The sequence below is a fragment of the Podarcis melisellensis genome (assembly GCF_964234715.1).
Source record: "Podarcis melisellensis genome assembly, chromosome: 12".
NCBI classification, from domain to species: domain Eukaryota; kingdom Metazoa; phylum Chordata; class Lepidosauria; order Squamata; family Lacertidae; genus Podarcis; species Podarcis melisellensis.
This window is the reverse complement of record NC_138544.1, coordinates 61,051,213-61,077,608: the sequence shown is the minus strand read 5'-3', so window position 1 is coordinate 61,077,608 and position 26,396 is coordinate 61,051,213. Positions and strand designations below refer to the sequence as shown.

The window sequence follows — 26,396 nt, the reverse complement described above, 5'->3', positions numbered from 1 at the left end:
AGCAAACAAACATAAAACTCAACCATATTTAAACCAATCTTAGTAACATAGTTGTGACTTCCTTGTATCCCCCTGGTTGAATTTCAGTGTATATCATTTTGACGGTTTTCCAAAACAAATATTCTTATAAAATTAACTTAATCACTTAACATCTGTCTTTCTTTCCAGTTTGGCATTAAACATATTGATTCATCACATTACATATTTAAATCCTAAGCCTATCCAATATTTGCAAACTTTTCCAATTAAGTTAACTTAACATATTTAACTAAATAGTCTTTAAATTTCGCCCATTCCTCCTGGTAATCCTCCTCCTTCTGGTCACGGACTCTTCCAGTCAGGTCGGCTAGCTCCGGAAAATCCATCATCTTCATCTGCCAATCTTCCACTGTTGGTACTTCTTGTGTTTTCCAATTCTTGGTTAATAAAATTCGAGCAGCAGTTGTGGCATACAAAAATAATTTAACATTTTTTAGGAATGCTCACTTTTAAACAGGAGCAAATCTCTCTTAATTTTTTATTTATCCTTTTCAGGTTTATACATTTCACTAATTTTATAATCATTTTGACATTTCAAAACTTGACTTCCTTCCTCCTCTTCCTTTTCCTTTTCTCCTCTTTCCTTAAATTTATTTTTAATATCTTCTGCATAAATTAACTTACTTTGCTCATTCATTCATCTTCTTTATATATACTGTATATTCTTCTGAAACTGCAGGTTATTGCAATAATCCTGCCAATGTTTTTTATCTGTTTACAATTTATCTGTAAATATTCAATAAACCATTTCCATTTTTTTCTAAAAAGTTTGTTATTTTGAGTTCTTGTTCTTCTGATAAGTTTCATCATTTCTGCATATTCCATATGTTTTTGTATCCATTCTTCCTTTGCTGGGACTTCTGCTTCTTTCCATTTTGGGGCAAGGGATATTTTTGCTGCTATAGTCCCACATGAATAAGTTTCAAACAGGAGCAAATCTCAACAATGAGATGGGAAAGGGAGGCAATATACAGATGCCTCATCATTAGCATTCTTATTTTTAGTAGCATTAACTTATTTATTGCCTGTCCTTCATTGTAAGTTCCCAGGGCGAGTTACAGCATTAAAACAAAATATTAAAAACTATTTAGAACAATCAACATTCACTAAAATAAAGTGGGCCTAAAAAACAAACACCTCAAATGTCAAAGGCCAGGAAAAAGAGGTGTATCTTCAACATTCTCGGGAAGCTGTGGAGTGAAAGTATACACTTCTATAGGGAGGAAGTTCCCCAGCTCCGGGGCCACCACAGAGAAGGCCCCTCCCCCTGGGACACTGAGAGTGGAGGGCTGCAAAGAGGTCCCCCCCCCCGCTGATCTCTGCACCCGAGGGGATCTGTAGGGAAGGAGGCGGCCTTTCTGATATTTGGGGCCTGAGTTGTTTGGGGCTTTGAACACCAATGTGAGCACTTTCTGTTGGGCACAGAAACAAAGTGGCCACAAGTGCAGCTGTTTCAAAACAGGGCATGGGGATTAAAAGACATCTAAATGGAGCTCCGGCCAGGAATCTGGCTGCTCCTTTGGGGCCAACTGAAGTTTCTGAGTCATCTTCTGAGTTTCCTCCACTGGAGGTTTTCAAGCAGAAATTGGATGGCTGTCCATCAGGGATGCTGTAATTGAGATTCCTGCATTGCAGTGGGTTGGGTTAGATGACCGTCAAGGTCCCTTCTGACTACAATTCTATGACCCTGTGAGTTTTCAAGGGCAGCCCCACGTAGAGCATGCTGCAGTAACCCAGTCAGAAGGGTTCCTTTTCTCTTTGTTGTAGACTCTCAGGAGGTTGGGGGGTAGATTCAATCTTTTTGTAGATACAACGTTGTGCTGAAATGACATATTGGAGAATGTAACCATAATGTAATTCTGAATGTAACTTTTGCTGAAATTGTAACATTTGCAAAGTCCTTCTATAATCGTAACTATGTACAGTGGTACCTCAGGTTGCATACGTTTCAGGTTACATACACTTCAGGTTACAGACTCCGCTAACCCAGGAATAGTACCTTGGGTTAAGAACTTTGCTGCAGGATGAGAACAGAAATTGTGCTCCAGCAGCAGCTAAAGTGGTGCTTCAGGTTAAGAACAGTTTCAGGTTAAGAACGGACCTCCAGAACGAATTAAGTACTTAACCCGAGGTACCACTGTATGTGTATCCTGGAACGAAGTGAAACTCTTGTTATGAATATATGTTACCTCATAGCCGACAAACCCACACTGCCACCTCCTGGGTCTAGAAGGGAAAACAGACAACACAGTTATTCACAAATTGAGGCTCCTTTATTGAATGACCCATTCATAAGTGACAAACTGCCATTCGCAAAACCAATGACAACTCTTATCCTGGTAATAGCTTCACAATCATTGTCACATGGGAAGGGTGGGAAATGGATCTCCCGGACATGGCTAAGTGATGTCTGTCTGCTCTTCCAATATCCATTACCGGGAATGGGATAGGTAAACAATCTATGGATTTTAAATGTGTTTGTGGCAGTGGGGTTATTGGGTTTTTGTGTGTGTGTTTTGGTCTTACATATTTTGCATTTTCATTTTGTATTTACAGACTGTAAGCTGCCCTGTTCTCTTTGGATGAAGGGTGGTATATAATAAATAAACAACAGGGTCACATTCCCCTTGATCTGCTCACGATGAAGGTCATCCATCAGGGCCACCAAGGCTGTTTCAGTTCCAAGACTAGGTGTGAAAGTAGACTATAGAGGATCTAGATTAGGGCTTTCCAAATGTTTCATGTTGGCAACACACTATTTAGACATGCCCTCCCATCAGATGTCAAGGAAATAAATAAGTATCTGATTCTTAGAAGACATCTGAAGGCAGCCCTGTTTAGGGAAGTTTTAATGTTTGAAGTTTTATTCTGTTTTTAATGTTCTGTTGAAAGCTGCCCAGGTGGCTGGGAAACCCAGCCAAATGTGCAGGATAGAAATACAGTAAATCATTATCATCATCATCACCATCATCATCATCATCATTATGCATCATTTCATAACACAGTAAACCAGTTTTACTAGGAAACTCTTCCAGGACACATGACACACCTACACACGCCATCCAACACACTAACGTGTCTCAACACAGTTTGGAAAGCTCTGACCTATATAGCTCTTCTCATCTTGCCATGAAGGCCTAGTTGCTGCATAACCACTGAATTCACCTCTTATGCCAACAAAAGGGTGCTGGCAACATGTCTCTAAAGGGTTGTCATGTGGAATATGGAGCAAGCTGAGTTTTTGCTGCTCCAAAGAGCAGGACCCAAGCCCATGGATTCAAATTCCAAGAAAGGTTATTCTGACTAAACCATAGGAAGAGCTTTCTGATGATAAGAGCTGTTCAACAGCAGAACGGACTATCTCAGAAGGTTGTGGGGAAACCCAGCCAGATGGGCAGGTATAAATATTATTATTATTATTATTATTATTATTATTATTATTATTATTATCTCTCCTTACTGATTGTGAGGGCTGGGAAAGAAAGCATCAAATGGTGACAGCAGAGGGAAGGGTTTATGCATGTAATTAGCAAAACTCTAGGAAAGAAAGACACACCTGACACATCCAGCCTGGCTGTGACAATCGCATTAGTGCTGCTTGTGCACCTCTAGGCTTTTTAATTTACCTACTAAGCAAAACCTAATGAGATCTAATTTTTTGCAGCCCAATAAATCAAGATTGTGAGGGAAGGGAGATTTTGATGTCCTTTGAGTGCAGAAGAACAATATGTACGCAAGTAGTGCAGCTCCTTCTATGTTACTAAAGACAATGTTTGAGGACAGCCTTTTTATACACTTTGTCTATAAGAAGAGGAAAGGGCTGTCAGAGCCAAAGTTGCACCTGCAAGGTGAGCATACAAAGAGCAACAGAGTAAAACACTCACCATCATTAACCACCAAGGGCTTCTCATAGGCAGGAATGGGGGGGGGAGTGGGGCTGACTCCCAAGTCCTGTGTCTGGGCAATAAGCCTTTCGGAGAAGCACACAGCCACTCCTTGGCTTTCTGTGGGGCAGCCAGGTGTCTCTTCCTGCCAGCTGGTGTGCTCAGTGACCAAACCCCAGTTTCCCCCAGCTCCAAAACCACACTCCACTTTCACTGCTGGAAGGATTATTGTTGTTTTATTATTAAGTGTATTTATATCCCGCTTTTTTCCCCTCCCAGGAGCTCCAGGTGGCCTTCTTCCCATCCTCAGGTGAACCCCACAACAACTCTGTGAGGTCATTTAGGCTGAGAGGTCCCTGTGGTCACACCCAGGGAGCTTCATGGCTGAGTTTTTGGTTGCTGTGTTGAACCAGGTTGCTATTCTGAATGCTGTTTTTTATAGGGTTGGGGGCCCTAAGGTGCCTGAAAAAGCTTGCTCTAAAATTATATTGTAATAGCCCCTCTTATTTTTTCCCGCTGGCATTTCCCCCCTACCTCTTAACAGCTGCTCGACAGACAGATGCCCATTAGGTAAAAGCAGGGGAGCTTGGTGGGCTGATGGGCACCTCCATAGGTGTACCACTGTATCACCTCACTATAAGGCAGTGGGATAGAAGGATTGTGGGAGGGAGGGAACCACATTTCTCTGGATCAGGTGGATTTGTTGGGGAACCTCTTTTAGCTTGAAGGTCGTATTCCCTTCTAGGAAATCTGGCAGGAGCCACATGCCAGTGGGCAGGGAAGCAAATGCATTGTTGCTGTTGCTGTTGTTGTTGTTGTTGTTATTGAATAATTTTCTTTAAAAAAGAGATATAGAAAAGCAAGAAAAATGAGTGTGAATGAAAAAAATTAAAATACTGTTAACTACCATACATTAATATACCGATGTGTATATTCTTATTATCCTAACGAACATATAAATGTCAGTAACCAAATATATTCTCTGTAAACTCATTCCAGATATCATTGTATTTATCCAAAGAAAGTCTGTGTCTATAAGCTGTCTGTTTATATGTTCCCGATGTTTTCATGTTGCTAAGCCATTGATTAAGGGAATCATATCTCTCTTCTTCCAATTCATCAATCTTCTTTGGTGATCACTTGTAGCCGAGTAAGATTGTCTTCCAGAAACATGGTCTTAACAGAGATGTAAGTGACTGTGGAGGCCAGTTCTGGATCCACACTTCCTTCCACAGTGGGGACATAGGTTTCCGGGTGGGAGTGGATCATGGTGAAGGTTTGCCAAACATGCCTTCCTCTTAGTGCGTTTCTCCCTTGCCTTCAAAGCACATGATACCTTTGGTAAAGGCTGTTCTCCAACTGGAGCGCTTGCAGGCCAGTCCCATTTGTCCGTATTTATACTACATTTTTTAAGATTTGCCTTGAGAGAGTCTTTAAACTTCTTTTGTTGACCACCAACATTACGCTTTCCATTTTTAAATTTGGAATGGAGTACAGTGGTACCTCTGGTTAAGACCTTAATTTGTTCCGGAGGTCCATTCTTAACCTGAAACTGTTCTTAACCTGAGGTACCACTTTAGCTAATGGGGCCTTCCGCTGCTGTCGTGCCACCACCATGTGATTTCTGTTCTCATCCTGAAGCAAAGTTCTTGACCTGTGGTACTATTTCTGGGTCAGCGGAGTCTGTAACCTGAAGCGTCTGTAACCCAAGGTTCCACTGTAGTTGCTTTGGAAGATGATAATCAGGCATCTGCACAACATGGTCAGTCCAACGAAGTTGATGTTGAAGAATCCTTGCTTCCATACAAGTGATCTTTCCTTCTTCCGATACACTGGCATTAGTTCATCTGTCTTCCCAGGTGATGTGAAAAATTCTTCGGAGACACCGTTTGTTAAATAGTGAGAATGATGGACAAAGGACACAGCTCTGTTAGATTCACAGCTCTTTATTACAGTAGTTAGAACTGCTCCTGGAGTCAGACTGACTGCAGCCTAGCTGGCTGCTTTATATAATACTAAGTAACTTGTAACAGTAACAACTCCCAACTAGCTAACCAATCAGTGAGCGACAGTTCTCAATCCTTCATTTGCATACTGGTGGTCCTGAGTGAGAACTGCAGCTAATCTTGCTGCCCAGGAGGACTCCCCTGCCTGAGGGCCCCGCTCCTGCCACTCACCACTTGGCCCAGGGTGGGGCCTGACAGGCCTCATAAGGACAGTTGCTGCTGCTGCTGTTGCTGGCCAGGAGGACTCGGAATGGTACAGTGTTCTTTTTAAAATGTTTTTAAAATCTTTTTTTCCCTTTTGAATTTTTTTTTTGTGGGGGGTGGGGGCGGGATGGATGTTTGGTTGAGTTTGGGAATTTGATGTGTTTGTAATTTTTACACTTTTTTGTTTGTATTGTTTTATTGCGTTTTTTTTCTTTTAAAAAAAAGGTTTTATTTTGTTCTTAAGGGGAGGGATCAGGACTGCCGGGGAGTGGGTCCCAGCCAACAGAATGGCTGGGGCAGGATCCACAGGGGGGGATGCACTGGGACAACCGATCTCAGTGATCACAGGTAGGAGGAGGAGTTATGCTAAGACCAGACCATTTCATTACCGAGGAGGCAGGTTTAGTCATTGTTTGAGGACTATCCCTGCCTCTGAGTCTGGTCCTGACCGGACAGATACTAGAATCAGCAAGGGATACCCACATGACCTGAAGGTGCTGCTGTGCAATGCCAGGTCAATTATTCATAAGACCACCGCCATCCATGACTTGATCATGGATGGAGGACTTGACCTGGCATGTGTAACAGAAACTTGGTTGGATGAAGCAGATGGGCCTGTCCTTGCCGCTGCTTGTCCACCAGGTTTCTCTTACGCACAGCAAGCCAGGCTTTGTGGGTGGGTGGGGGGGTTGCAGTGATTTTTAGGAAGTCACTAGTTTGCACCAGGCATCCTATTGGGAAGACCCAGTTCTCTGAGTGCATGTTCTGGAAGTTGGGCAATAGGGGCAGTATAGGATTCCTTTTGGTGTACCGACCTCCCCACTGCACCAAGGATTTCCTGCCCGAGCTACTTCAGGTCATGGCGGATGTTCTCCTGGAGATACCTAGTTTGGTTGTCCTAGGAGATTTTAACATCCATGCCAACACGACCTTACAAGGGACCGCTCAGGACTTCGTGGAAAGAATGGCCTCCATGGGGCTGTCCCTGAATAAGTCTGGTCCAACCCGGTTCCCTGACTGCGAGAAGCCAAGTTACAGGGAACCAGGCAGAGGGCCTTCTCGGTAATGGCACCCGCCCTGTGGAACGCCCTCCCACCAGATGTCAAAGAGAAAAATAACTACCAACTTTTAGAAGACATCTGGAGGCAGCCTTGTTTAGGGAAGCTTTTAATGTTTAATAGGTTATTGTATTTTAGTGTTTTGTTGGAAGCTGCCCAGAGTGGCTGGGGAAATCCAGCCAGATTGGTGGGGTATAAATATATCATTATCATTATCATTATCATTATCTTAATACATAACACCATTGATGGAATCTTTTCGAGGAGTTGAAGGTGATGTTTGTAAGTGGTCCATGTTTCACAAGTAAGGTTGGTAGTTTCAGTAAGGTTGGTAGTACAATAGTTGCCAAGCCATTGATTAAGGGAATCATATCTCTGTTCTTCCAATTCATCAACATCAATCTCTTGGCCACCATTAGGGTGCATAGAATCCATTTTCTCGGTTCCAATGTCAATTTTCACATGATGAGTATATAGCTCAAGAGCATATTCACTTCTGAAAATCTTGGTTTTATTCTGTAGTGTCTTGATTATATAATCCAGCACTTTCTCCCAAAACTTAGTAAGTGTGGGACACAGTAAATTCATATGTTTCAAAGCAGCATTGTCCATATTACATCTCCGAAAAAGAGCTACATTAGCTAGTCCTTTCTTATACAAACGTAAGGGAGTCCAATAAATGCTAAATTCAGTCATACCTCATGTTATGGACACTTAAGGTTACGTGTTTTGGGGTTATGGGCCGTGGGAAACCCAGAAGTACTGGAACGGGTTACTTCTGGGTTTCACTGCTTGTGCATGCACAGAAGCGATAAATCGTGCTTTGCACATGTGCAGAAGCACCGAATTGCACCGGTGCAGACGCGGCGCTTCAGGATGCGAACACTGTGGGTTGCAGACATGCCTCCATCATGGATTATGTCCACAACCAGAGGTTCCACTGTAATGGTTTCTGCTGTTTTAGTTTAAGATCCATCAATGGATCTGATATCAAAGCCAATACATTTTCCCACTGTCTAGTTAATAGTGAACATTCCAATTCTTTATTCCAATCATTCTTAAGCTTTGCATATCTAACTTATATGTTGATGGCAAATATTTATAAATTGCTTTTGTTTCAAATGCAAATTTGGCCTTTGTACAGTAGGCTCGTTTCTGCACATACATGATCACAGTATCCTCCATCCATCCATGTGAGAGTCTGGTGGTGCACTGCCTCAGAATACTCTGATTGGCTAGCAAGACAGCCAACCGGGGGGGGGGGGGCGGCAGAGCCAGCACTTTGGGAGAGAAAATAAAAGGAACCGTTTCTGAGGAAGTTTGTAGAGAGGGATGGAGATCAGGCTTGATTTGAGATGGGAGATAAGGATGAGGAGAGGCTTTGTCTGAGGGAGAACTGGCTCTAATTTGAGCTGAACAACCACACTGAGGAGACTCTCTGTAGGCAGAGGAAATAGCCTCACCGCTTAGATAGGAAGAGCAGGTTGAGGGTCTGGGGAAGGTATCTAGGCAGAAGGGACCTGGAGGGCTGAGTCTGAGCCAGGAGCGGGAGAAGATGGGGGAAGACAGACGCCCTGAGTCTCCTTCCAGTCAGGAGGGGAGATTTCTTCTAGGTAAAGAAGATGCCCAAAGCAGTAACCAGGGGTGAGGTGATCCCCTGCATCTGCTACACTCTTCTTCTTTCTTCTTTGTTGATCCCTCATAGCCAAGTAAGATTGTCTTCCATAAACATGGTTTGAACAATGAGTCCATAAGTGACTGTGGAGGCCACTTCTGGATCCACACGTCCTTCCACAGTGGGGACATTGGTTTCCGGGTGGGAGTTGAACACGGTGTGGATTTGCCAAGCATGCCTTCCTCTTAGCACATTTATTAGCCCTTTTGTCCTGAGTTCGAGTGTCTTCAAAATCTATGACACCTTTGGTAAAGGCTGTTCTTCAACTAGAGCGCTCGCAGGCAAGTGTTTCCTAGTTGTCAGTGTTTATACTACATTTTTTAAAGATTTGCCTTGAGACAGTCTTTAAACCTCTTTTGTTGACCACTACAATTATGCTTTCCATTTTTATGTTTGGAATAGAGTAGTTGCTTTGGAAGACGATCATCAGGCATCCACACAACATGACCAGTCCAACAAAGTTGATGTTGAAGAATCATTCCTTCAACACTGGTGATCTTTGCTTCTGCCAGTACACTGATATTAGTTCGCCTGTCTTCCCAAGTGGTGTGTAAAATTTTCCGGAGACACCGTTGATGGACTCTTTCAAGGAGTTAGAGATGGCGTTTATAAGTGGTCCATGTTTCACAAGCAGACAGTAAGGTTGGTAGTACAATAGCTTTGTAAACAAGCATTTTGGTTTCCCTGCGAATGTCCCGGTCCTCAAATACTCTGCACTTCAATCAGAAGAAAGCCGCACTCACAGAGCTCAGGCAATGATGGATTTTGGCATCAATGTTGGCCCTTGTAGAAAGATCACTGCCCAGGTAGGAGAAGTGATCGACATTTTCCAACGTTACACCATTGAGTTGGATTTGTGGCGCTGCAGAGGGGATATTTTGTACTTGTTCGGGCAGCATTTGGTTTTTTGGATGTTGAGTGATAGGCCAAGCTTTTCGTAAGCTTCTGCAAAGATATTTAGAATGGTTTGGAGGTCATTCTCTGAGTGTGCACACACTACGTTGTCATCAGCATACTGAAGCTCTAGGACAGAGGTTACGGTAACCTTACTCTTTGCTTTCAGCCTGCTCAGATTGAAGAGCTTTCCATCTGTTTGATATATGATTTCTACTCTGGTGGGGAGTTTCCCTTCGACAAAGTGTAGTATCATGGCAATGAAAATAATGAATAGAGTTGGAGAAATAACACAACCCTGTTTAACACCTGATCCCACTGTGAATATTTCACATTGAGAGCCATTGTTATCTGCAATTGTTGCTGTCATATTATCATGGAGGAGCCGAATGATGTTTACAAATTTATCTGGACAGCCAATTTTCAGAAGGACAGTTGTCACGGCCACCCAGGACGGGTCCCAGCTCACGAGAGACCTCACTCCGTTGCAGTTTATTTACAGGAAAAGTTTATTGAAGATTTCTGCTTCTCGTACAGTTCAGCATCGTGGCCGTACGTCTGTCACGTTAGACCGCTGAAGTCCCCTCTGACTCCTCCCCTCTTCCACACCAACTTAATAGCCTGGCTCTAGACCACCTCTTCCTCTCCTTTCTTTTCCGCAGGGTCTTCCTGCCCCCCTGGGTTCCCTCTCTCCGTGACTCGCCTGAGGCTGAATCCTCTGCCGCCTCTTCCCCCCTCCTTCTGGCTTTAGGGCCGGGCTCCTCCCCTGAGCTCTCTCCACTTCCGCGCGCCTCTACGTTTGAACTTGGCGCGCGTACGTTGCTGCTGACCTTTCTTTCGACCGCTACACCACCCCTTGTTCTGCTCTCCACCCTTTCCGGCTGAACACCTTGCTCCAACCCCCTTTCTCTGTTCTCTCCTAATCCTGCTCCCTCCGAGAGGCTGACGACTCCACCCCCTTTTCTCCGTTCCGGCTGAGACGCCTCTTGCTGCGTCTGTCTTCCACTGGGCTCCTCTCCGCTTCTCCCTTCTCCTCCCTTTTGCTTGATTAAGGTAACCCCCTTTTGAGAATCCTCTGACTCGCTGCTAGACTCGTGGATTCCCTCAGAATTCCGTCATCTTCTTCCTCATCCTTCTGCCCCTCCTCCCACTCGCTCTCCGTCTCCTCTGTCATCTCCTCCTCTCTCCCAGAAACCCTGACATCCATCCCCCCCTCGAAGCCCCCCCTTCCCCCCTCCCGCTCGCCGGGTGCAGGTTGAGGAAAACGTGGTTCTTCCGGGGTCGGTTCAGGATACAAGTTGTCCACTTCAACGTTCTCCTCTGTCATCTCCGTATATGTGTGTTCGAACTCGGGTTCCCCACCCACAGACCTCACAGTCTCTTCCTCCATCACTGCTTCTCCTGGCGCTGCCTGCCAAGGACCTACCATCCATCTCTGACTCCATGCCTCCCTTGGCTGATCCACCCACCAACAAGGGCCTGTCTCCTCCCCCCCCAGTCTCGGATCCCTGGTCGGGCTTGTTTCGGGCGTATGGCCCTCGGGTGAGGAGAAACCCTCGAACGTGCTGTCTGACAAAGTGGGCGTGAAAAGCCAATCATCAAAATACTCCTCGGGCATGGGCTTGTGCGGAAAAAGTGCATGGAACTCCTCCTTCAACAGGGGTTCGTCCAACGCGTAACCCGGCACCCAGCTATTGGCAGAGGCCGGAGTGCCTTCCCTGGCTAGAAAATATTCAACTCCCTCCTCCCCCCATCTCGAGTCCAGTATCTCTGTGACCTCGTTAAGAGGTTCCGGTCTTGGCGATTCCCCCCCCTCAGGCGCCCTCCTACGTGGCTCTGGGAGTGCTCCTGACTCTTGAAACCTGTGTGGGGTTTTGTAGGGAGTGAGCACCGACCTATGAAAGACCGGGTGCACCCTGGAACCCTCCGGAAGGGCTAGACGAAAAGCCACCGGATTGATCTTAGCCTCAACTTGATATGGCCCTAGCTGCCTGTGTCCTAACTTCTTCTTGGCCAATGACCTGGCCGGCATCGCGTGGGCCGCTAACCACACCCAGTCCCCAATCTGGATGTCCTCTCCCGCCCTCCTGTGCTTATCGGCCTGCACCTTATACGCCTGTTTTGCCAGCTCCAAATGTCTCCGCAGCTCCTCGTGCACCTCTTGCAACTCCGCTGCAAACTGGTCGGCATCTTGAGGCCCCCCCCCTCCTGGTGCCGCAAATCTCGGGAAGGTTCTGGGATGACGGCCATTGTTCGCGAAGAAAGGCGTCACCCCGGTGGATGCGTGTTTCGTGTTGTTGTAGGCGAATTCAGCCATCGGCAGATAGTCCACCCACGCCGCAGGTCGCTGGTTGGCGTAGCACCGCAGGTACTGCTGCATGATCGCGTTGACCCTCTCCGCTTGACCGTTGGTTTGTGGATGTCTCGCCGATGTCAGGTTGATTTTGACGTGCAAGATGCCCAGAAGCTTTCGCCAGAAAGTGGAAACAAACTGGCGCCCCCTGTCGGACAAGACGGACTGCGGAAGTCCATGCACTCTGAAGACGTGATCGATGAAGAGCTTTGCGGTCTGTTCTGCCGTCGCCACCTTGGCACAAGGGATGAAATGCGCCATCTTGGTGAACAAGTCCACCACCACTAACACCGCCGTCTTACCTCTGGAGCTGGGCAGGTCCGTAACAAAGTCCAACGCTACCCTCTCCCACGGTTGCTGCGGTGTCTCCAGCGGTTCTAGCAATCCCGCCTGCTTCTGGTGCACTGGTTTGGACCTCTGGCAGATATCACACCTGGCGACGTAGTCCGCCACCTCTCCTCTCATCTGGGGCCACCAAAAGTCTCTAGCCACCAACTCCATCGTCTTCTCTTTGCCGAAATGGCCTGCACTAGGGGCGTCATGCAATTGTTGCAGAACCTTGGCTCGAAGATCGTCGGTGGGCACGTAAAGGGCACCCTTACGAGTCAAAAGTCCATCTTGCAATTGGAACTCATCGTTGTCTCGCGACCCTCCGCGTAGCTCCTCCATCTTGGACTGTGCAAACTGATCCCTTTGCAACGCGCGTCGCACCGCGTCCAGGTCGACTGCGATGGTAGCGCACGTCCACGCCTGCGGTGCGAAAATGTGCTTTGCTGCGATCGGAGCTGCTTCCTCCAAGTATTGCGGCTTTCGGGACAGCGCGTCTGCAATAACATTGGAGTCTCCTGGGATGTATTCTATTTTGAAGTCGAAATCCGCAAAGAACTCCGCCCAGCGCATGTGTCGCTGGGTCTGTAACTTAGCCGTCCGCCAATACTCTAAGTTCTTGTGATCCGTGCGGACTTGCACCGTGTGCTTGGCTCCTATTAAGAAGTGTCGCCACGCTTTGAAAGCTGCATGAATGGCCAACAACTCCCTGTCCCATATGGTATAATTGCGCTCCGTCTTGCTGAGCTTCCGGGAGTAGAACGCACCCGGTCTCCAGTTGCCTTGCGAATCCTCTTGCAAAAGAACGGCCCCAACTGCTCTGTCTGACGCATCGGTCTCTACCCGCATGGGTCTGCCGGGATTCACGTGGAGCAGCTGCTCTTCGGAGGCGAAAAGACCTTTAAGCGTCCGGAAGGACCGCTCCGCTTGTTCGGTCCAGACGAACTTCTTCTTCTTGGAACTGAGGGTGTCAGTGATAGCCGCCGTCGCGTTCGCAAAACCTTTAATAAACTTGCGGTAAAAATTGGCAAAGCCGATGAACCTCTGGACCTCTTTCCGATTTCGAGGGCTTTTCCAGTCCAACAGCGCTTGAACCTTAGCCCTGTCCATGGCCAGTCCCTCGTCGGACAACTTGTAGCCAAGGAAATCAACCTCTCTGACATCAAACTGGCATTTTTCCAACTTGGCGTACAGCCTGTGGTCCTTCAGCCTCTGCAGGACCTCCCTCACGTCCTTATCGTGATCCTCCGACGATTCCGAGAAAATCAGGATATCGTCGAGAAAGCAGACACACTTCTTGTAGAGGAGACCTGCTAGCACGTGGTGCATAAATGCTTGAAAAACGTGGCTGCCATTTTGGAGACCGAAAGGCATGACTCTGTATTCGTATGTGCCCAGAGGGGTGAACATGGCGGTCTTCCACTCATCTCCTTTCCGGATGCGGATGAGATTGTAAGCTCCACGTAGGTCCAGCTTGGTGAAAATCTTGCCCCTCCTGACGGTCGCTAAAAGGTCGTCAATCTTGGGCATGGGGAAAGCTTTGGGCTTAGTCAAGCTGTTTATGAACCTGTAATCCACTATAAGCCTTTTTTGGGGCGTGTTTTTCTTCTTCACAAAGAACACAGGGCTGCCACCCGCTGCTTTAGATTCCTGGATGAAACCTCGCTTGAGGTTATGGTCTATGAACTCCCGAAGCTCTTGCATCTCGTCTTCCGACATGGAGTACAGCTTGGCAGCAGGCAGTTGCGCCCCTGGCACTAAATCAATCGCGCAGTCGTAAGGTCTGTGAGGCGGCAACTTGTCAGCTTCCTTCTCACAGAAAACCTCCAAGAAGTCCTGGTACTTGTGAGGCACTGTTTGCACCATACCCAGATGCAACTGCTGCTCGGCTTCTCCTCCCTGATCGGTCTGAAAGCAATGCTGAGCACAATACGATGAACAAAAGGTGATCTGCCGCTGGTACCACGCAACCGCGGGACTGTGCCTCTCCAGCCAACTCATGCCTAACACGATGGGTGTGTCCGATAAGTGGGTGACATTGAAACTAATAAGTTCTCGATGGTTGCCAATCTGCATCATCATGGGAGGGGTTTGCTGCACCACTTGCCCCCCCAGCAACTTCCTGCCGTCTACCGTGACCACGTTTAGAGGCGTCGTTGCAGGCAGGAGCGCCATGTTGTGCTGCTTAACGAACTGCAGTCCCACGAAGTCGGCGTTGCTTCCCGAATCGATCGTTATTGGAACCTCGAGGAGTCTCCCATCAGGCAACTGGAGTGTTGCTGTGAGCAGAACTGCCGGTCTGGGAGGCAAAGGGTCCACGCTCTGCAGTGATGCTGGGGGCTTGTCTACAGATCCGCCTGGCTGAGCCCCAGTAGCTCTGCTTCCAGCCAGGCACTGTCGTTTCCCTGAAGCTGCTCCCCTGGTTGCACCTCTGCTGTTACAGTTGCCAGTGCTGCAGTGTGCTTCTGGAGCCTCTGGGGGCACTCTTTCGCCATATGGTGCGCACTGTCACAGATGTAACACTTCCTGGTTCCTCTAGGAGGCTTCGCTTTGGCTGCACCAGGGACAGGGCTCTGGGATGGCTTCTGAGCCCTAGCACCACCAATCTCCATTGGCTCCTCGCTGTCCTTCCCCATTGGCGAGGGGTGCGCACGGCTGAAATCCCTGTGCACAAAAGGGAGAGTCCTCGCTTGCGCACGCGCTTGGGACCCGTCCTCCTCGTGCCACGGACGTCCCTCATGTCGAATTCCAATAGCTAAAGCCCGTTGCACCACGTCTTCTAGGGTCTGGGGTCTGTCCCCCCTAGCGATCTCATCCTTGATGGGGGGGCTCAATCCCTCCCAAAAAAGATCTCTGACCGGCTTACTGTCCTTTGGCCAATCTAAGGCGGTGAGCAATGCAAAAAATTTAGAGTGGTATTGGCGCACAGTCGCTTTCCCCTGCCTCAGCCCGTGCATTTGACGGCGCGCAATGTCCACATCCACAGAGGATTGAAAACAAGAATCCATCGCTTTGATGAACGCAGTTGAATTGCGACGGGCCGGTCCATCTTCGCGCCACAGATTGCGTAGCCAAGCCCTGGCCTCCCCATGCAGGTGCGAAACAATGAACCCCACTTTCTCCTCCTCATCTTTAAAATCGTGACGGAGTAAATGCAGTGCATATACGACGTCCGCTCTGAAATTGGGATAGTCTTGCAAGTTGCCATTAAAATGCGGAACCAGGGCACCCCCCCTCCGTCCAAGCGCAATGCCCTCCGCTCTGGAACCTGGGGCCCCCGCCCTGTCCGCGTGTTCCCACCTTGCCTGCAAATCCTGGCACGTCTTCTCCAAGTCGTCATTCTTCTTCTGCGAAGCAATGACTGCCGACGTGAGAGCGGTAACCTGATCCCGCAGTGCAACCAGCTGCTCCTCAGCGCTCATGGCTGCTCCCGTTCGTGAGCTTCGCAAAAAAAAAATTTTTGCTTTCTGAGAGGGGACTTACTGTCACGGCCACCCAGGACGGGTCCCAGCTCACGAGAGACCTCACTCCGTTGCAGTTTATTTACAGGAAAAGTTTATTGAAGATTTCTGCTTCTCGTACAGTTCAGCATCGTGGCCGTACGTCTGTCACGTTAGACCGCTGAAGTCCCCTCTGACTCCTCCCCTCTTCCACACCAACTTAATAGCCTGGCTCTAGACCACCTCTTCCTCTCCTTTCTTTTCCGCAGGGTCTTCCTGCCCCCCTGGGTTCCCTCTCTCCGTGACTCGCCTGAGGCTGAATCCTCTGCCGCCTCTTCCCCCCTCCTTCTGGCTTTAGGGCCGGGCTCCTCCCCTGAGCTCTCTCCACTTCCGCGCGCCTCTACGTTTGAACTTGGCGCGCGTACGTTGCTGCTGACCTTTCTTTCGACCGCTACACCACCCCTTGTTCTGCTCTCCACCCTTTCCGGCTGAACACCTTGCTCCAACCCCCTTTCTCTGTTCTCTCCTAATCCTGCTCCCTCCGAGAGGCTGACGACTCCACCCCCTTTTTCTCCGTTCCGGCTGAGACGCCTCTTGCTGCGTCTGTCTTCCACTGGGTTCCTCTCCGCTTCTCCCTTCTCCTCCCTTTTGCTTGATTAAGGTAACCCCCTTTTGAGAATCCTCTGACTCGCTGCTAGACTCGTGGATTCCCTCAGAATTCCGTCATCTTCTTCCTCATCCTTCTGCCCCTCCTCCCACTCGCTCTCCGTCTCCTCTGTCATCTCCTCCTCTCTCCCAGAAACCCTGACAACAGTCAACAGGGCATTACAATTTACAGTGTCGAAAGCCTTAGTCAGGTCAATAAATGCCATATACAGGGGTTGGTTTTGCTCTCTGCGTTTTTCTTGAAGCTGTTGAGTGGGTGAAAATCATGTCCACTGTTCCCCTAGAAGGCCAAGAACCATTTTGGGATTCAGGAAGGGTCACCTTGGATAATGTTACAAGACGGTTTGCTAAGATCCTTGCAAGAATTTTGCCAGCCGCAGCTAATAGAGAGATGCCTCGATAGTTTCCACAATCAGTTCTGTCACCTTTTTTAAAGAGATTGATAATTTTGGCATCCCTAAAGTCTGCTGGGATCTCTTTTCTTTCCCAGATTTTTTCGATGAGCTTGTGAAGTTGTTGTGTAAGTTCAATTCTGCCCACTTTGAAGATTTTGGCAGGTATCCCATCAGGTCCACTGGCTTTGATGTTTTTCATTTGGTTAATAGCTGTACACAACTCTCCCAGATTTGGAGATACTGCAAGCTCATCTCTAAATTGTTTTTGCGGAATTTGAGAGAGGACCTCAGCAGCTACGGGGGAGTTGTGATTAAGGAGATGTCGGTAATGTTCTTTCCAGAGCAGTGCAATAGCTTCTTTATCTTTTAGAAGTGTGATACTGTCTGCTGAGCGTAGGAGGCATATGCCATGATTTATTGGCTCATAGATGGTCTTTGTGGCTTTAAATAAACTCTGTGCATCATGAGTGTCGGCTAAATGCTGGATCTCTTGAGCTGTTTTTTATCCACCAGGTATTTTTCAGTTCTCTGGTTCTTCTTTGAACCTCAGCCTTAGCATTGGCATAGGTTTTTTTCTTAGTGGCACAGTTTCTATCTCTTTGCCATCTGAAAGGCCTTCCTTTTCTTGTCAATCATGCATTCAATCTCACTGTCATTCTCATCAAACCAGTCCTGGTGTTTCTTGGTTTGGTATCCAATAGTTTGTTCACAGGCTGCAATAATGGATGTTTTTAGCTTTGTCCAGTGTTCCTCAATGTCATCAGGGAATTCTGAAAGCAGATGGTCCTTAAGAGTCATTTGGAAGCAATCCCGCTTAATGGGATCTTGAAGGGCTTGAGTGTTCATTTTGTGCCTTGGTTTCTTTCCTTGAAACCTACATTGAGATATAATCTTGATAGCCATCATAGAGCGTATTAATCGGTGATGTGTTCAGCAGTCTTCGGCTCTTGTCATAGCTCTGGTAAGGAGCACATCACGGCAATCTTTAGCACAGACAATAACATAGTCTAAGAGGTGCCAGTGGTTTGACCGAGAATGCCTCCATGAAGTTTTAAATTTATTTTTCTGTCGAAAGAGTGTGTTGGTAATAACAAGGTTGTGCGCTGCACATATCGTCAAAAGTAAGATTCCATTCTGGTTGCTGTTGCCAACTCCTTCTTTCCCAATAGTCCCAGGCCACAGATCGAAATCTCACCCAACTCTTGCATTAAAATCACCCAGGAGGATAATTTTATCTTTCTTAGGCGTCTCTGATAGGACGGTATCCAGCTGAGAGTAAAATTTTTCTTTAATGTCTTCATCAGCATCCAGTGCTGGTGCATAAGCGCCTATAGTAGTAGCCTGTTGGGTTTTGGTGAGCTTTCTTCGAAGGGTTGAGAGTCACTCATTAATGCAGGTAGGGACTTCTGACAGAGCTTCACAAGGTCATTTCTGATAGTGAAGCCTACCCCATGTATTTGATGTTCTTGTTCAGATAGACCTTTCCAGAAGAATGTGTAGCCTCCTTTTTCTTCCTTCAGTTGTCCCTCGTCTGCTCTTCGAGTCTCTTGAAGCACTGCAATATCGATGTTAAAACTTTGCAGCTCTCTTGCAACAATGGCAGTTCTGTGTTCAGGACGCTCGCTGTCTGTGTTATCTGACAAAGTCCGTATATTCCATGTTCCAACATTCATTTGTCTTTTATGACCGCTAGGTGGTGACCCCACTGGGCACGGTAATCCAGTCAGGGAAAAAGGGAGGAAGACTATGTTTAGGGCACCTTTTCTAGCCCCGCCACCTTTTTGGGGTGAGCAGAGTGGATCCTAAAAAGGGCTGCTCAGTCATGGATACAGCTGCCGAGCTGCTCAACTGCCTTGTTCCTTGAGTCAGAACGACTGAATCTGTATCCACTGCCCATGTGCTGGTTCATGACCAGGGGCTTCTATATTTCATGATCCTGCCCCCATTACCATTTGCCTATTGCCATCGGACTTTTGGGGGTTGGGTTTTTGGAAGACGCCTGTGCGTGAATTTGTTTTATGTGTGTATATCAGTGCACGCTGACCAACGCACAGTCTTCGCAGTAGGGCTCTGTTCCGATGGCATGACGTAGTCATGACAAACCGGTAGATTCCTGTCTGCTGCAGCCTTCATCCGTCTTCACAGCCGTTGTAACATACCACTTGTTATCATCCGCCTGTTCTGCCATTGAGGACTTCTTGGATCATTCTTTGTCTAGCGTCTTCGCTTTGACCTTACCGCCTTGGGTGACCCTCTGCTGGGAATGTGAGATTTCTGATGGCTTCACTCACAAGGGTCATAGGAACATGCAAGCCCACTCACCACGACAAGGTGATGATCCAGCGAGTGGGATCTGCTATACTAATCAGAATACTTCAGGTGTGGGATTGGGTTTTTTTTAAAAAAAAGTGAAGAAAAGTACCCCTTTCCTTGTCAACCAAATTAATACACTGTGTTCAAAGCGTTGACCTGAAGCATAAGGATCTAGAAAGGAATAACGGAAACTGAAGTGTAAAAACTGATTTTATGTAAAGAGAGTTTGAGCTGTGACTGTCATACTGTGTTTAAGCCTGTGACGTCCCTATATTTAATTTAAATAATAAGTTCTACCTGAAAGAGCGTGTCTCCTGACCCAAAGTTGTTTCACCAACTTCGGGGTTGGTGTTTGTTTGTTTGGGGAGGAAATCAAACTTTCCTTGTTTAACTTCTGCTCAAGACTCCCTGAATGGCAGTTTCCCTCACACAAGACCCCCCTCCCCTGATAGCCTGTGGTAATTGGCAGTATTCATTTAATTGACTTACCGTGAGACAGGTAAACATGTTAAAAAAAAAGTTTGAGGAAATGCAAACTGGGCTGAACCTCAGAAAGTGCTTTGGAAACTAAGGAGGGTGTTTTCATGCTTCTCTGTCCAATTTGCTCCATGTCTGGACCTGCCACTCCCTTGCTTCTGCTACCTTTGAAATGTTTCCATCTGTCTTTGGAGGGGTTCAAAAGCACTCTTTTAAACTGCCTTCAAGAGGGTCCCACGTAACACAGACTGAGAATCCTCAGTGCCAAGCCCTGAACAGCATCTCTTTTTCACTGAAAGATCAATATGAAGCAACCAACTTTTGAAGAGCAAATTGCTGTTTAATCCAAGTACAATTTTCAAGTATCAGCCTAGACAGGAGAGTGCAAACAAAGAATCATAGAATGTAGAGTTGGAAGGGACACAAAGGGCCATTAATGTTGGAGAGGTTGTTAACAGTTAACAGTTATTCATGCAGACATTTGTTTGTTTGCTTATTTCATAAAATTTATACACCGCTTCATTGTACAAAATCTCAAATCAGTTTATGAAAAGCTGAAACAGTAAAACTGAGAAATATTCATAACCATATTGTTAAACATACAAAAGTTAAAATAATAAAATAGATTAAGATTGCCTCAACTTGAAGTTACTTCCACTGTGGACCTGAACCTCCCAAATAAATATTTGCCCTAAGAACACATAGTGTTATATATTAATGGGCTCACACTCCAGGACCTTCTGGAAAGCCACTTGCAGAAACAGGAAACTGAGATGCATGTCCATTGAGAACTGACATAGTAATGTGCCTGAGCAAATCTGCACTTCTCGTTTCCCAAGATTTCCAGGGCCAAGCAAAGCCAAATTTGTTACTGCGTTTATCACAGTAGGCATGCTGAACATCTGGACAGGTGTGACCTATTCCAGCAGAAAGTACATTTAACAATCTGCCTTTACGCTACTTCAGAAAAGGACCTTAAAATTAGAATTGAAGACTCACTGTTGGGTCACATAAATCACTCAAGTCTGTCTCTATTTACATACATGAAAGGTCTTTGAAGGTTAAACACAGATGGCATTGTACACCAGTTCAGATTTCACACATAAATTCTCAATCTTTCCAACTTTGTTGAACGGGTTGCTCCCTTAATGGTACTCCCCCCCCCCCCAATTTATGGTGGGATTGCAGAAAGGGTTTGCAGAAATATCACAAATATTTAAACATGCAATTCAGGCATCACTACAACTTGCATTATTAAATATATGTGATGATACTGCAAAATGATTCTCTTTGAAGGAATTGCTAAATTGGTTTCTAGTAGCAGCTAGATTTTCCATTGCACAAAAATGGAAGAACTTAAAGGCTCTGTTTACGGAACCTCACAGCTGCTGAAAGGATGCCACACAATATTATACATGGAGTTAAGTCCCAGTGGGATATTGTCTTAAGATATTTTTCTTGCAAGTTCACACTAATAAACATTTCTGGAATATTCTTTAATATCCAGTAGTTTTTAGGCATTTGCCACATTTGCCTATTGTTTTGTCGTTTTCTCCTCTTTGCTTCCTAAGGCTGGAGTCTGCAAGAGACCATGTTCTGCCCAGTGACTGTTACTTCCCACCACAGAAGACATGCTTGATCTGTGGAGATGAAGCTTCTGGGTGCCACTATGGAGCACTCACCTGCGGGAGCTGCAAAGTCTTTTTCAAGAGGGCAGCTGACGGTAATTCATCTTTTTGTGTGTTTGTGATGTGTGTGATTGAATGCAAATAAGAAGGTGGCTGTAGATGTCATTCCCAATGCACAAATATAGGATGGGGTACCCCTGGCTTCACAACACGACATGTCAAAAGGGATCTAGGGGTATTGGAGGACCACAAGAACAACGTGAGTCAGTGGTGTGATGCAACAGCAAAAAAATCTAATGCTATTCTCTGCTGCATTCGATGTCAAGGGAAAATAATAATTTCACTCTATTCTGCCTTGGTCAGACCCCACTGGGAGTCTTGGGTCCATTTCTCAGTGTCACACTTTAAGAAGTATATTGGCAAGCCAGGATGTGCAGAGGAGGAGGGTGTTCAATATGACCAAGGGCCTGTAAACTAAGCCCTAAGAGGAATGGCCAAGGGAGTTAGGGATGTTTATCATGGAGAAGAAAAGATGGAGAGGTGACATGATTTATCTGTGTTTTCAAACTGCTAGCACGTAGTCAAACACCTCTGTAGAGTCCTTTTGCGGTTTTTCAATCACTACTATTTCCACTAGTTTCCAAGTGTCTGGGGCTTTCCCCCTTCTAAAATATCATTAAATACTTTTTAAAGTTCTGAACCCAGGATATCAATTGTTTCTTTATAAAAGTCTGCTGTAATTCCATCTAATCCTGGGGATTTCTTACTTTTAAATGATTTAACTACATTCTCTCTTTCTTCCAAAGAAATTTCCTCCTTCAGTCTTAATCTATCACTTTCTTCGACTTTAAACCCCAAACTTTCCCTACTAGTATTTTTATTTTCTTCTTTATATAAAGATTGATAGAATTCTGTAAATGCTTTCCTTATTTCTCTAGAGCTTTGTGTAAGTATTTTCCTTCTGGTCTTAATGGCCTTCACCCTCTGTTTATCCCTTCTTTTCTTTAAATAGTTTGCCAGTCTCTTATATGATCCTATTGAGGTTCTCTGAAAATCATTTTTGATCATATTATCTCTCTTCCACACCGCAACTATATCCAACTCATCCAAATCCTGTTTTAACTTTCTTAACTGCTCCTGTTTGCTCCTTAGAAATTTAACCTGTTGCTGTTCTTGCAAAATTTCAATCTCTTTAATTTTTTCCTGTCTCCCCGAGTACCAATCCTTCTTAATCACAATCTCTTTCAGTATACAATATAACAGCTTTAAAAGCGTCCCATACTACCAGGATCTCGGCCGAACCATTGTTCTCTTTAAAATACCAACCAATTTGTTTTCTGATATATTCCCTGTCAATCTCTTTTGCCATTATTAGGTTATTGTACCACCATCTCCTGCTTTTTCCATCCTCTTCCAGTCCCAGCTCCACAAATAGTGGAGCATGGTCTGAAATCCATATTCCCATAGTCTTTGCCATTCTAACACTGATTTCATTCCCTTATTTAATTAGCACGTAGTCAATATAAGAGAAAGTCTTATGTCTGTTGGAGAAGCAGGTAGGTTTGGTGTTGGGGTTTCCCCTCTCAAAAACATCCTTTAATCCCCATTTAGATAATCTGAAAGTACTATCGTCCTTTATATTCCAATTAAAGTCTGCTGTAACAATAACTCCCCCTTCGGCGTAAAGCGGCAGTTTATTCAAGGTTTTCTTTATAAAATTTTTCTGTCTTGTGTTAGGTTTGTATATATTAGCTATTGTAAAGATTTTTTGTGACACTTTAATTTTTAAGAATATAAATCTACCATCATTATTTTTTTTCTGGCTCAGAACCTCCTGCCGAAGATTTGCATTACATAGTATAGCGACCCCTCTAGCCTTATTCGGCGCTTTCGATTCTGCTATTAGGCCCCATTGCTGAGAGCATAACAAAGGTCTATTGTTTGCTTTGGCTCTATGTGTCTCCTGAAGGCATAGTATATCCACTTTCATTTTCTTTGCCAGTGTCAGTACCCTGTAGCGTTTGATGTTTGAGGTCAGCCCGTTAACATTTAAAGATAAAACCTTTAAAGATCTATCCATTATCCCAACTACTGTTTATTTTTTGAATCCTTCTATGTACATATATTATATTTTCAATTCTGGCCCATTCAAGCCCCTTCTCCCCTGAGACTCAGTTAGGGATCTCCATGATCCCTGTCTCGTGGTATCTTGGGGAACCACACTCCTCTCCCTTCGCTCTTGGAAAGTTTATATCAGAAATTATATATATATATGTATTTACAAAAGCCCATTTTAGATGTCTCTAGTATATATATATTTTTTTCTGTTTCCTTCCCCTCTCGACTTCCGTCTTCTTTTATTCTCTTGTCCCTGCACTGGAGATTCTTGAGATTCTTCACTCGACTCTTCCTGTTGGTCTACCTGTAATTCTTCCAAACTTGAGAGTTCTTGCTCAGTCTGTCCTTGTAGTCCAACTCCTAAATCAGCTAGCATTTTTTTTTGCTTCACCAGGGTTCTTAGCGGAATATTTCCTGCCGTCTCTAAAAACCAGCAATGTAGCAGGGTAGGCCCAAGTAAAGAGGATTTTATGATTGTAGAGAGCTTGTGCAAACTGCTACATACGTTTCCTGTCTTGAAGCGTTTCCTGAGAAAAGTCTTGTCTCACTATGACCTTTCGCTGTTTAAACTGCAGGCCTGCTTTCTGCCGTAGTGATTTATAAATTTGATCTCTTAACTTCTCTCTTGTGAATGCCATGATTACATCCCTAGAAAGTCCAGAGCCTCCTCGTGGTGTGAACACCCAGTGCACTCTCTCAATTTCATTCGGCTCAATTTCAATTCCTTGTTCTTTGAGCCATTCTAACATCTCCTTTTCCAGGTCCTTATTCCCAATATTTTCAGAAATACCAGAGAATTTTAAATTCCTTCTGCACTGTCGTTCATTTGTGAAATTCTTTTTGTCAGAGATTCTATTTTGTTTACATTTACATCAGCTACCTTTTTTGCATGTTCTGCTATTTTCATAACTTTTTCTACTGTAGCAGTCATTCTTCTCAACTCTCCTTTCAAGTCTTGCCTGTCTTGCCCCTGACAAGTGTGAACATTTGCTTCCGAAAGCTGAATCATTTTACCCGGCTCCTTCAAAGACTTGGCCATCTTGTTAAGTCCTTCTCAAGTCTTTCTCAAATAAATAGACAAACCACCGTTTTAAACACTAACTCACCCCAATCCAGGACTTGGACCTGAGCCCTGTTTTCAGTGAGTTATCTCAGCTATCAGTTTGCAGAGAGTTATTTGCTTTTCAGGCTCTTAATTAGTGAAGTTCCGAGAGCGAGACGGGTGTGCGTCTACCCACGCCGACGCATGTGCAGTTCTCCTGCCAAAATGATTCTCATGGGAAACTTGCAAGTAGGATCTTATCCCTCTTCCCTCACATGGCTTCCAGCAACCAATATCCAGAAGCATTACTGCTTCCAGCAGAGCACAGCCATCCTGGCTCATAGCCATCATAGCCCTCTCCTCCTCAGTTCATTTGCCTAATCCTCTTTTCAAGCCATCTAGGTCAGTGGCCATTGCTGCCTCCTGTGAGAAGGCGTTCCATATTTGGCAGTGTGGATTTATTTTATCTGTCCTGAATCTTGCAGCATTTGGCCTCATTGGATAAAAGCAGCGTACCCTGTTGGTAAAAGCAGCGTCCCGTGCACAGCGGAAGGATGAGGAGTACGTGCCACATACTCTATATTGCTTTATTTACACTTCAAAGCTGGTATGTTACAGAAAAACATCTTGCCTCTGCCGGAGCAGAAAATGCATCCTCTCTCCTCTAAAGCACGGAGAGAATCACTCTGAAACTGCAAAGAACAGTGAAAAACAGGAAACCAGTGTACGTCACATCCAGTCTCCCTTTCCCGTGGGAAACTCCAACAGTACAGACTGTGGAATGTAAACACCTGTCTTGTGACAAGCACTTTCGCTGCACAGTGAAAGAGAGCAGAAACCAACATCCTCCCCCTTTCTGTGAACATCACTGGGCAGCGTGTTCGTACAATATCAGTACAAACCCAACTTCTGTACATAGGTACAGTGTTGATCCCTTGATACAATCTTGGACAATACATCAGCAGGAATTTCATTACCTGGCATATAGGACACCGTTACGAGTCCCTTCTGAATACGTTCCCTAGCATGTTGCAACTTCAATTGCAAGTGCTTCGTGCTTTGCTTACAACCTTCAGAATTCAGCAAAGCCAAACATGCTTTGTTGTCCTGGTAAACCTGGATTGGACATTTGACAGGAATTTTCATGTCTTTGCACAATTGTAATAACCATTCACAATCCTTAAGTGAATAAGACAGTGCATTCAGTTCAGCTTCACAAGTACTTAAGCTAACTGTTGTTTGCTTCTTGCATGACCAATCAAATAGACCCTGATTGTACTTATAGCAAAATCCAGACGTACTTTTCCTGTCTGTAGTGTCACTTCCAAAACTTGCATCTGCAAATATCTCAAGACCACCAGACTTCTGATTGTTAAATCTCAGTCTGTAATGCATAGTGCCTTTCAAATACCGCGCTATGCGTTTCAGAGCTTTCCAGTCCTTAACAGTAGGATTGTTGACTTGTCTGCTTAGCAAATTACAGCTAATAGCAATGTCAGGTCTTGAACATCTGGCAATGAAGTTTAGCTTGCCTAGCACACTTCTGTACAGTGTAGTGTCAGAAAATGCTTCTTCAGTGTCATCTACCTGATAACCTGTTGTCATCGGTGTGTCTACAGGGTTAGCATCCATCAGGTTTAGTTTGCTTACCACATCAGCAATTTTCCGTGACTGGTGTACTAGAATGTTACCATCTTGATCTCTCTCTATTTCCAGAGATAGGTAGTTGTTTACCTCACCAAGATCTTTCATGTCAAAGTGCTCTTTCAGTTGAGCTAGGGCGTTATTGTACATTGTGACATCCTCCCAAAAGAATAAAAGATCATCAACATAAAGCAAACAGTACAGTTTCTTTTGCCCCTCCTCTTTGACAAATA

The 26,396-nt window shown here is 45.5% G+C and overlaps 1 protein-coding gene across 1 annotated transcript in view; it reads left to right on the top strand.

Annotated features, from left to right (window-relative positions):
- The window catches only part of LOC309380861 (androgen receptor-like), a gene marked incomplete at its 5' end in the record, with an annotated part of 118,001 nt that overhangs the window by 32,489 nt on the left and 59,116 nt on the right, over positions 1-26,396 (top strand). The window contains one exon of the mRNA XM_081930955.1: positions 21,303-21,454. Coding sequence (XP_081787081.1) covers positions 21,303-21,454 — 152 coding nt within the window. The remainder of the gene's footprint in view (positions 1-21,302; positions 21,455-26,396) is intronic.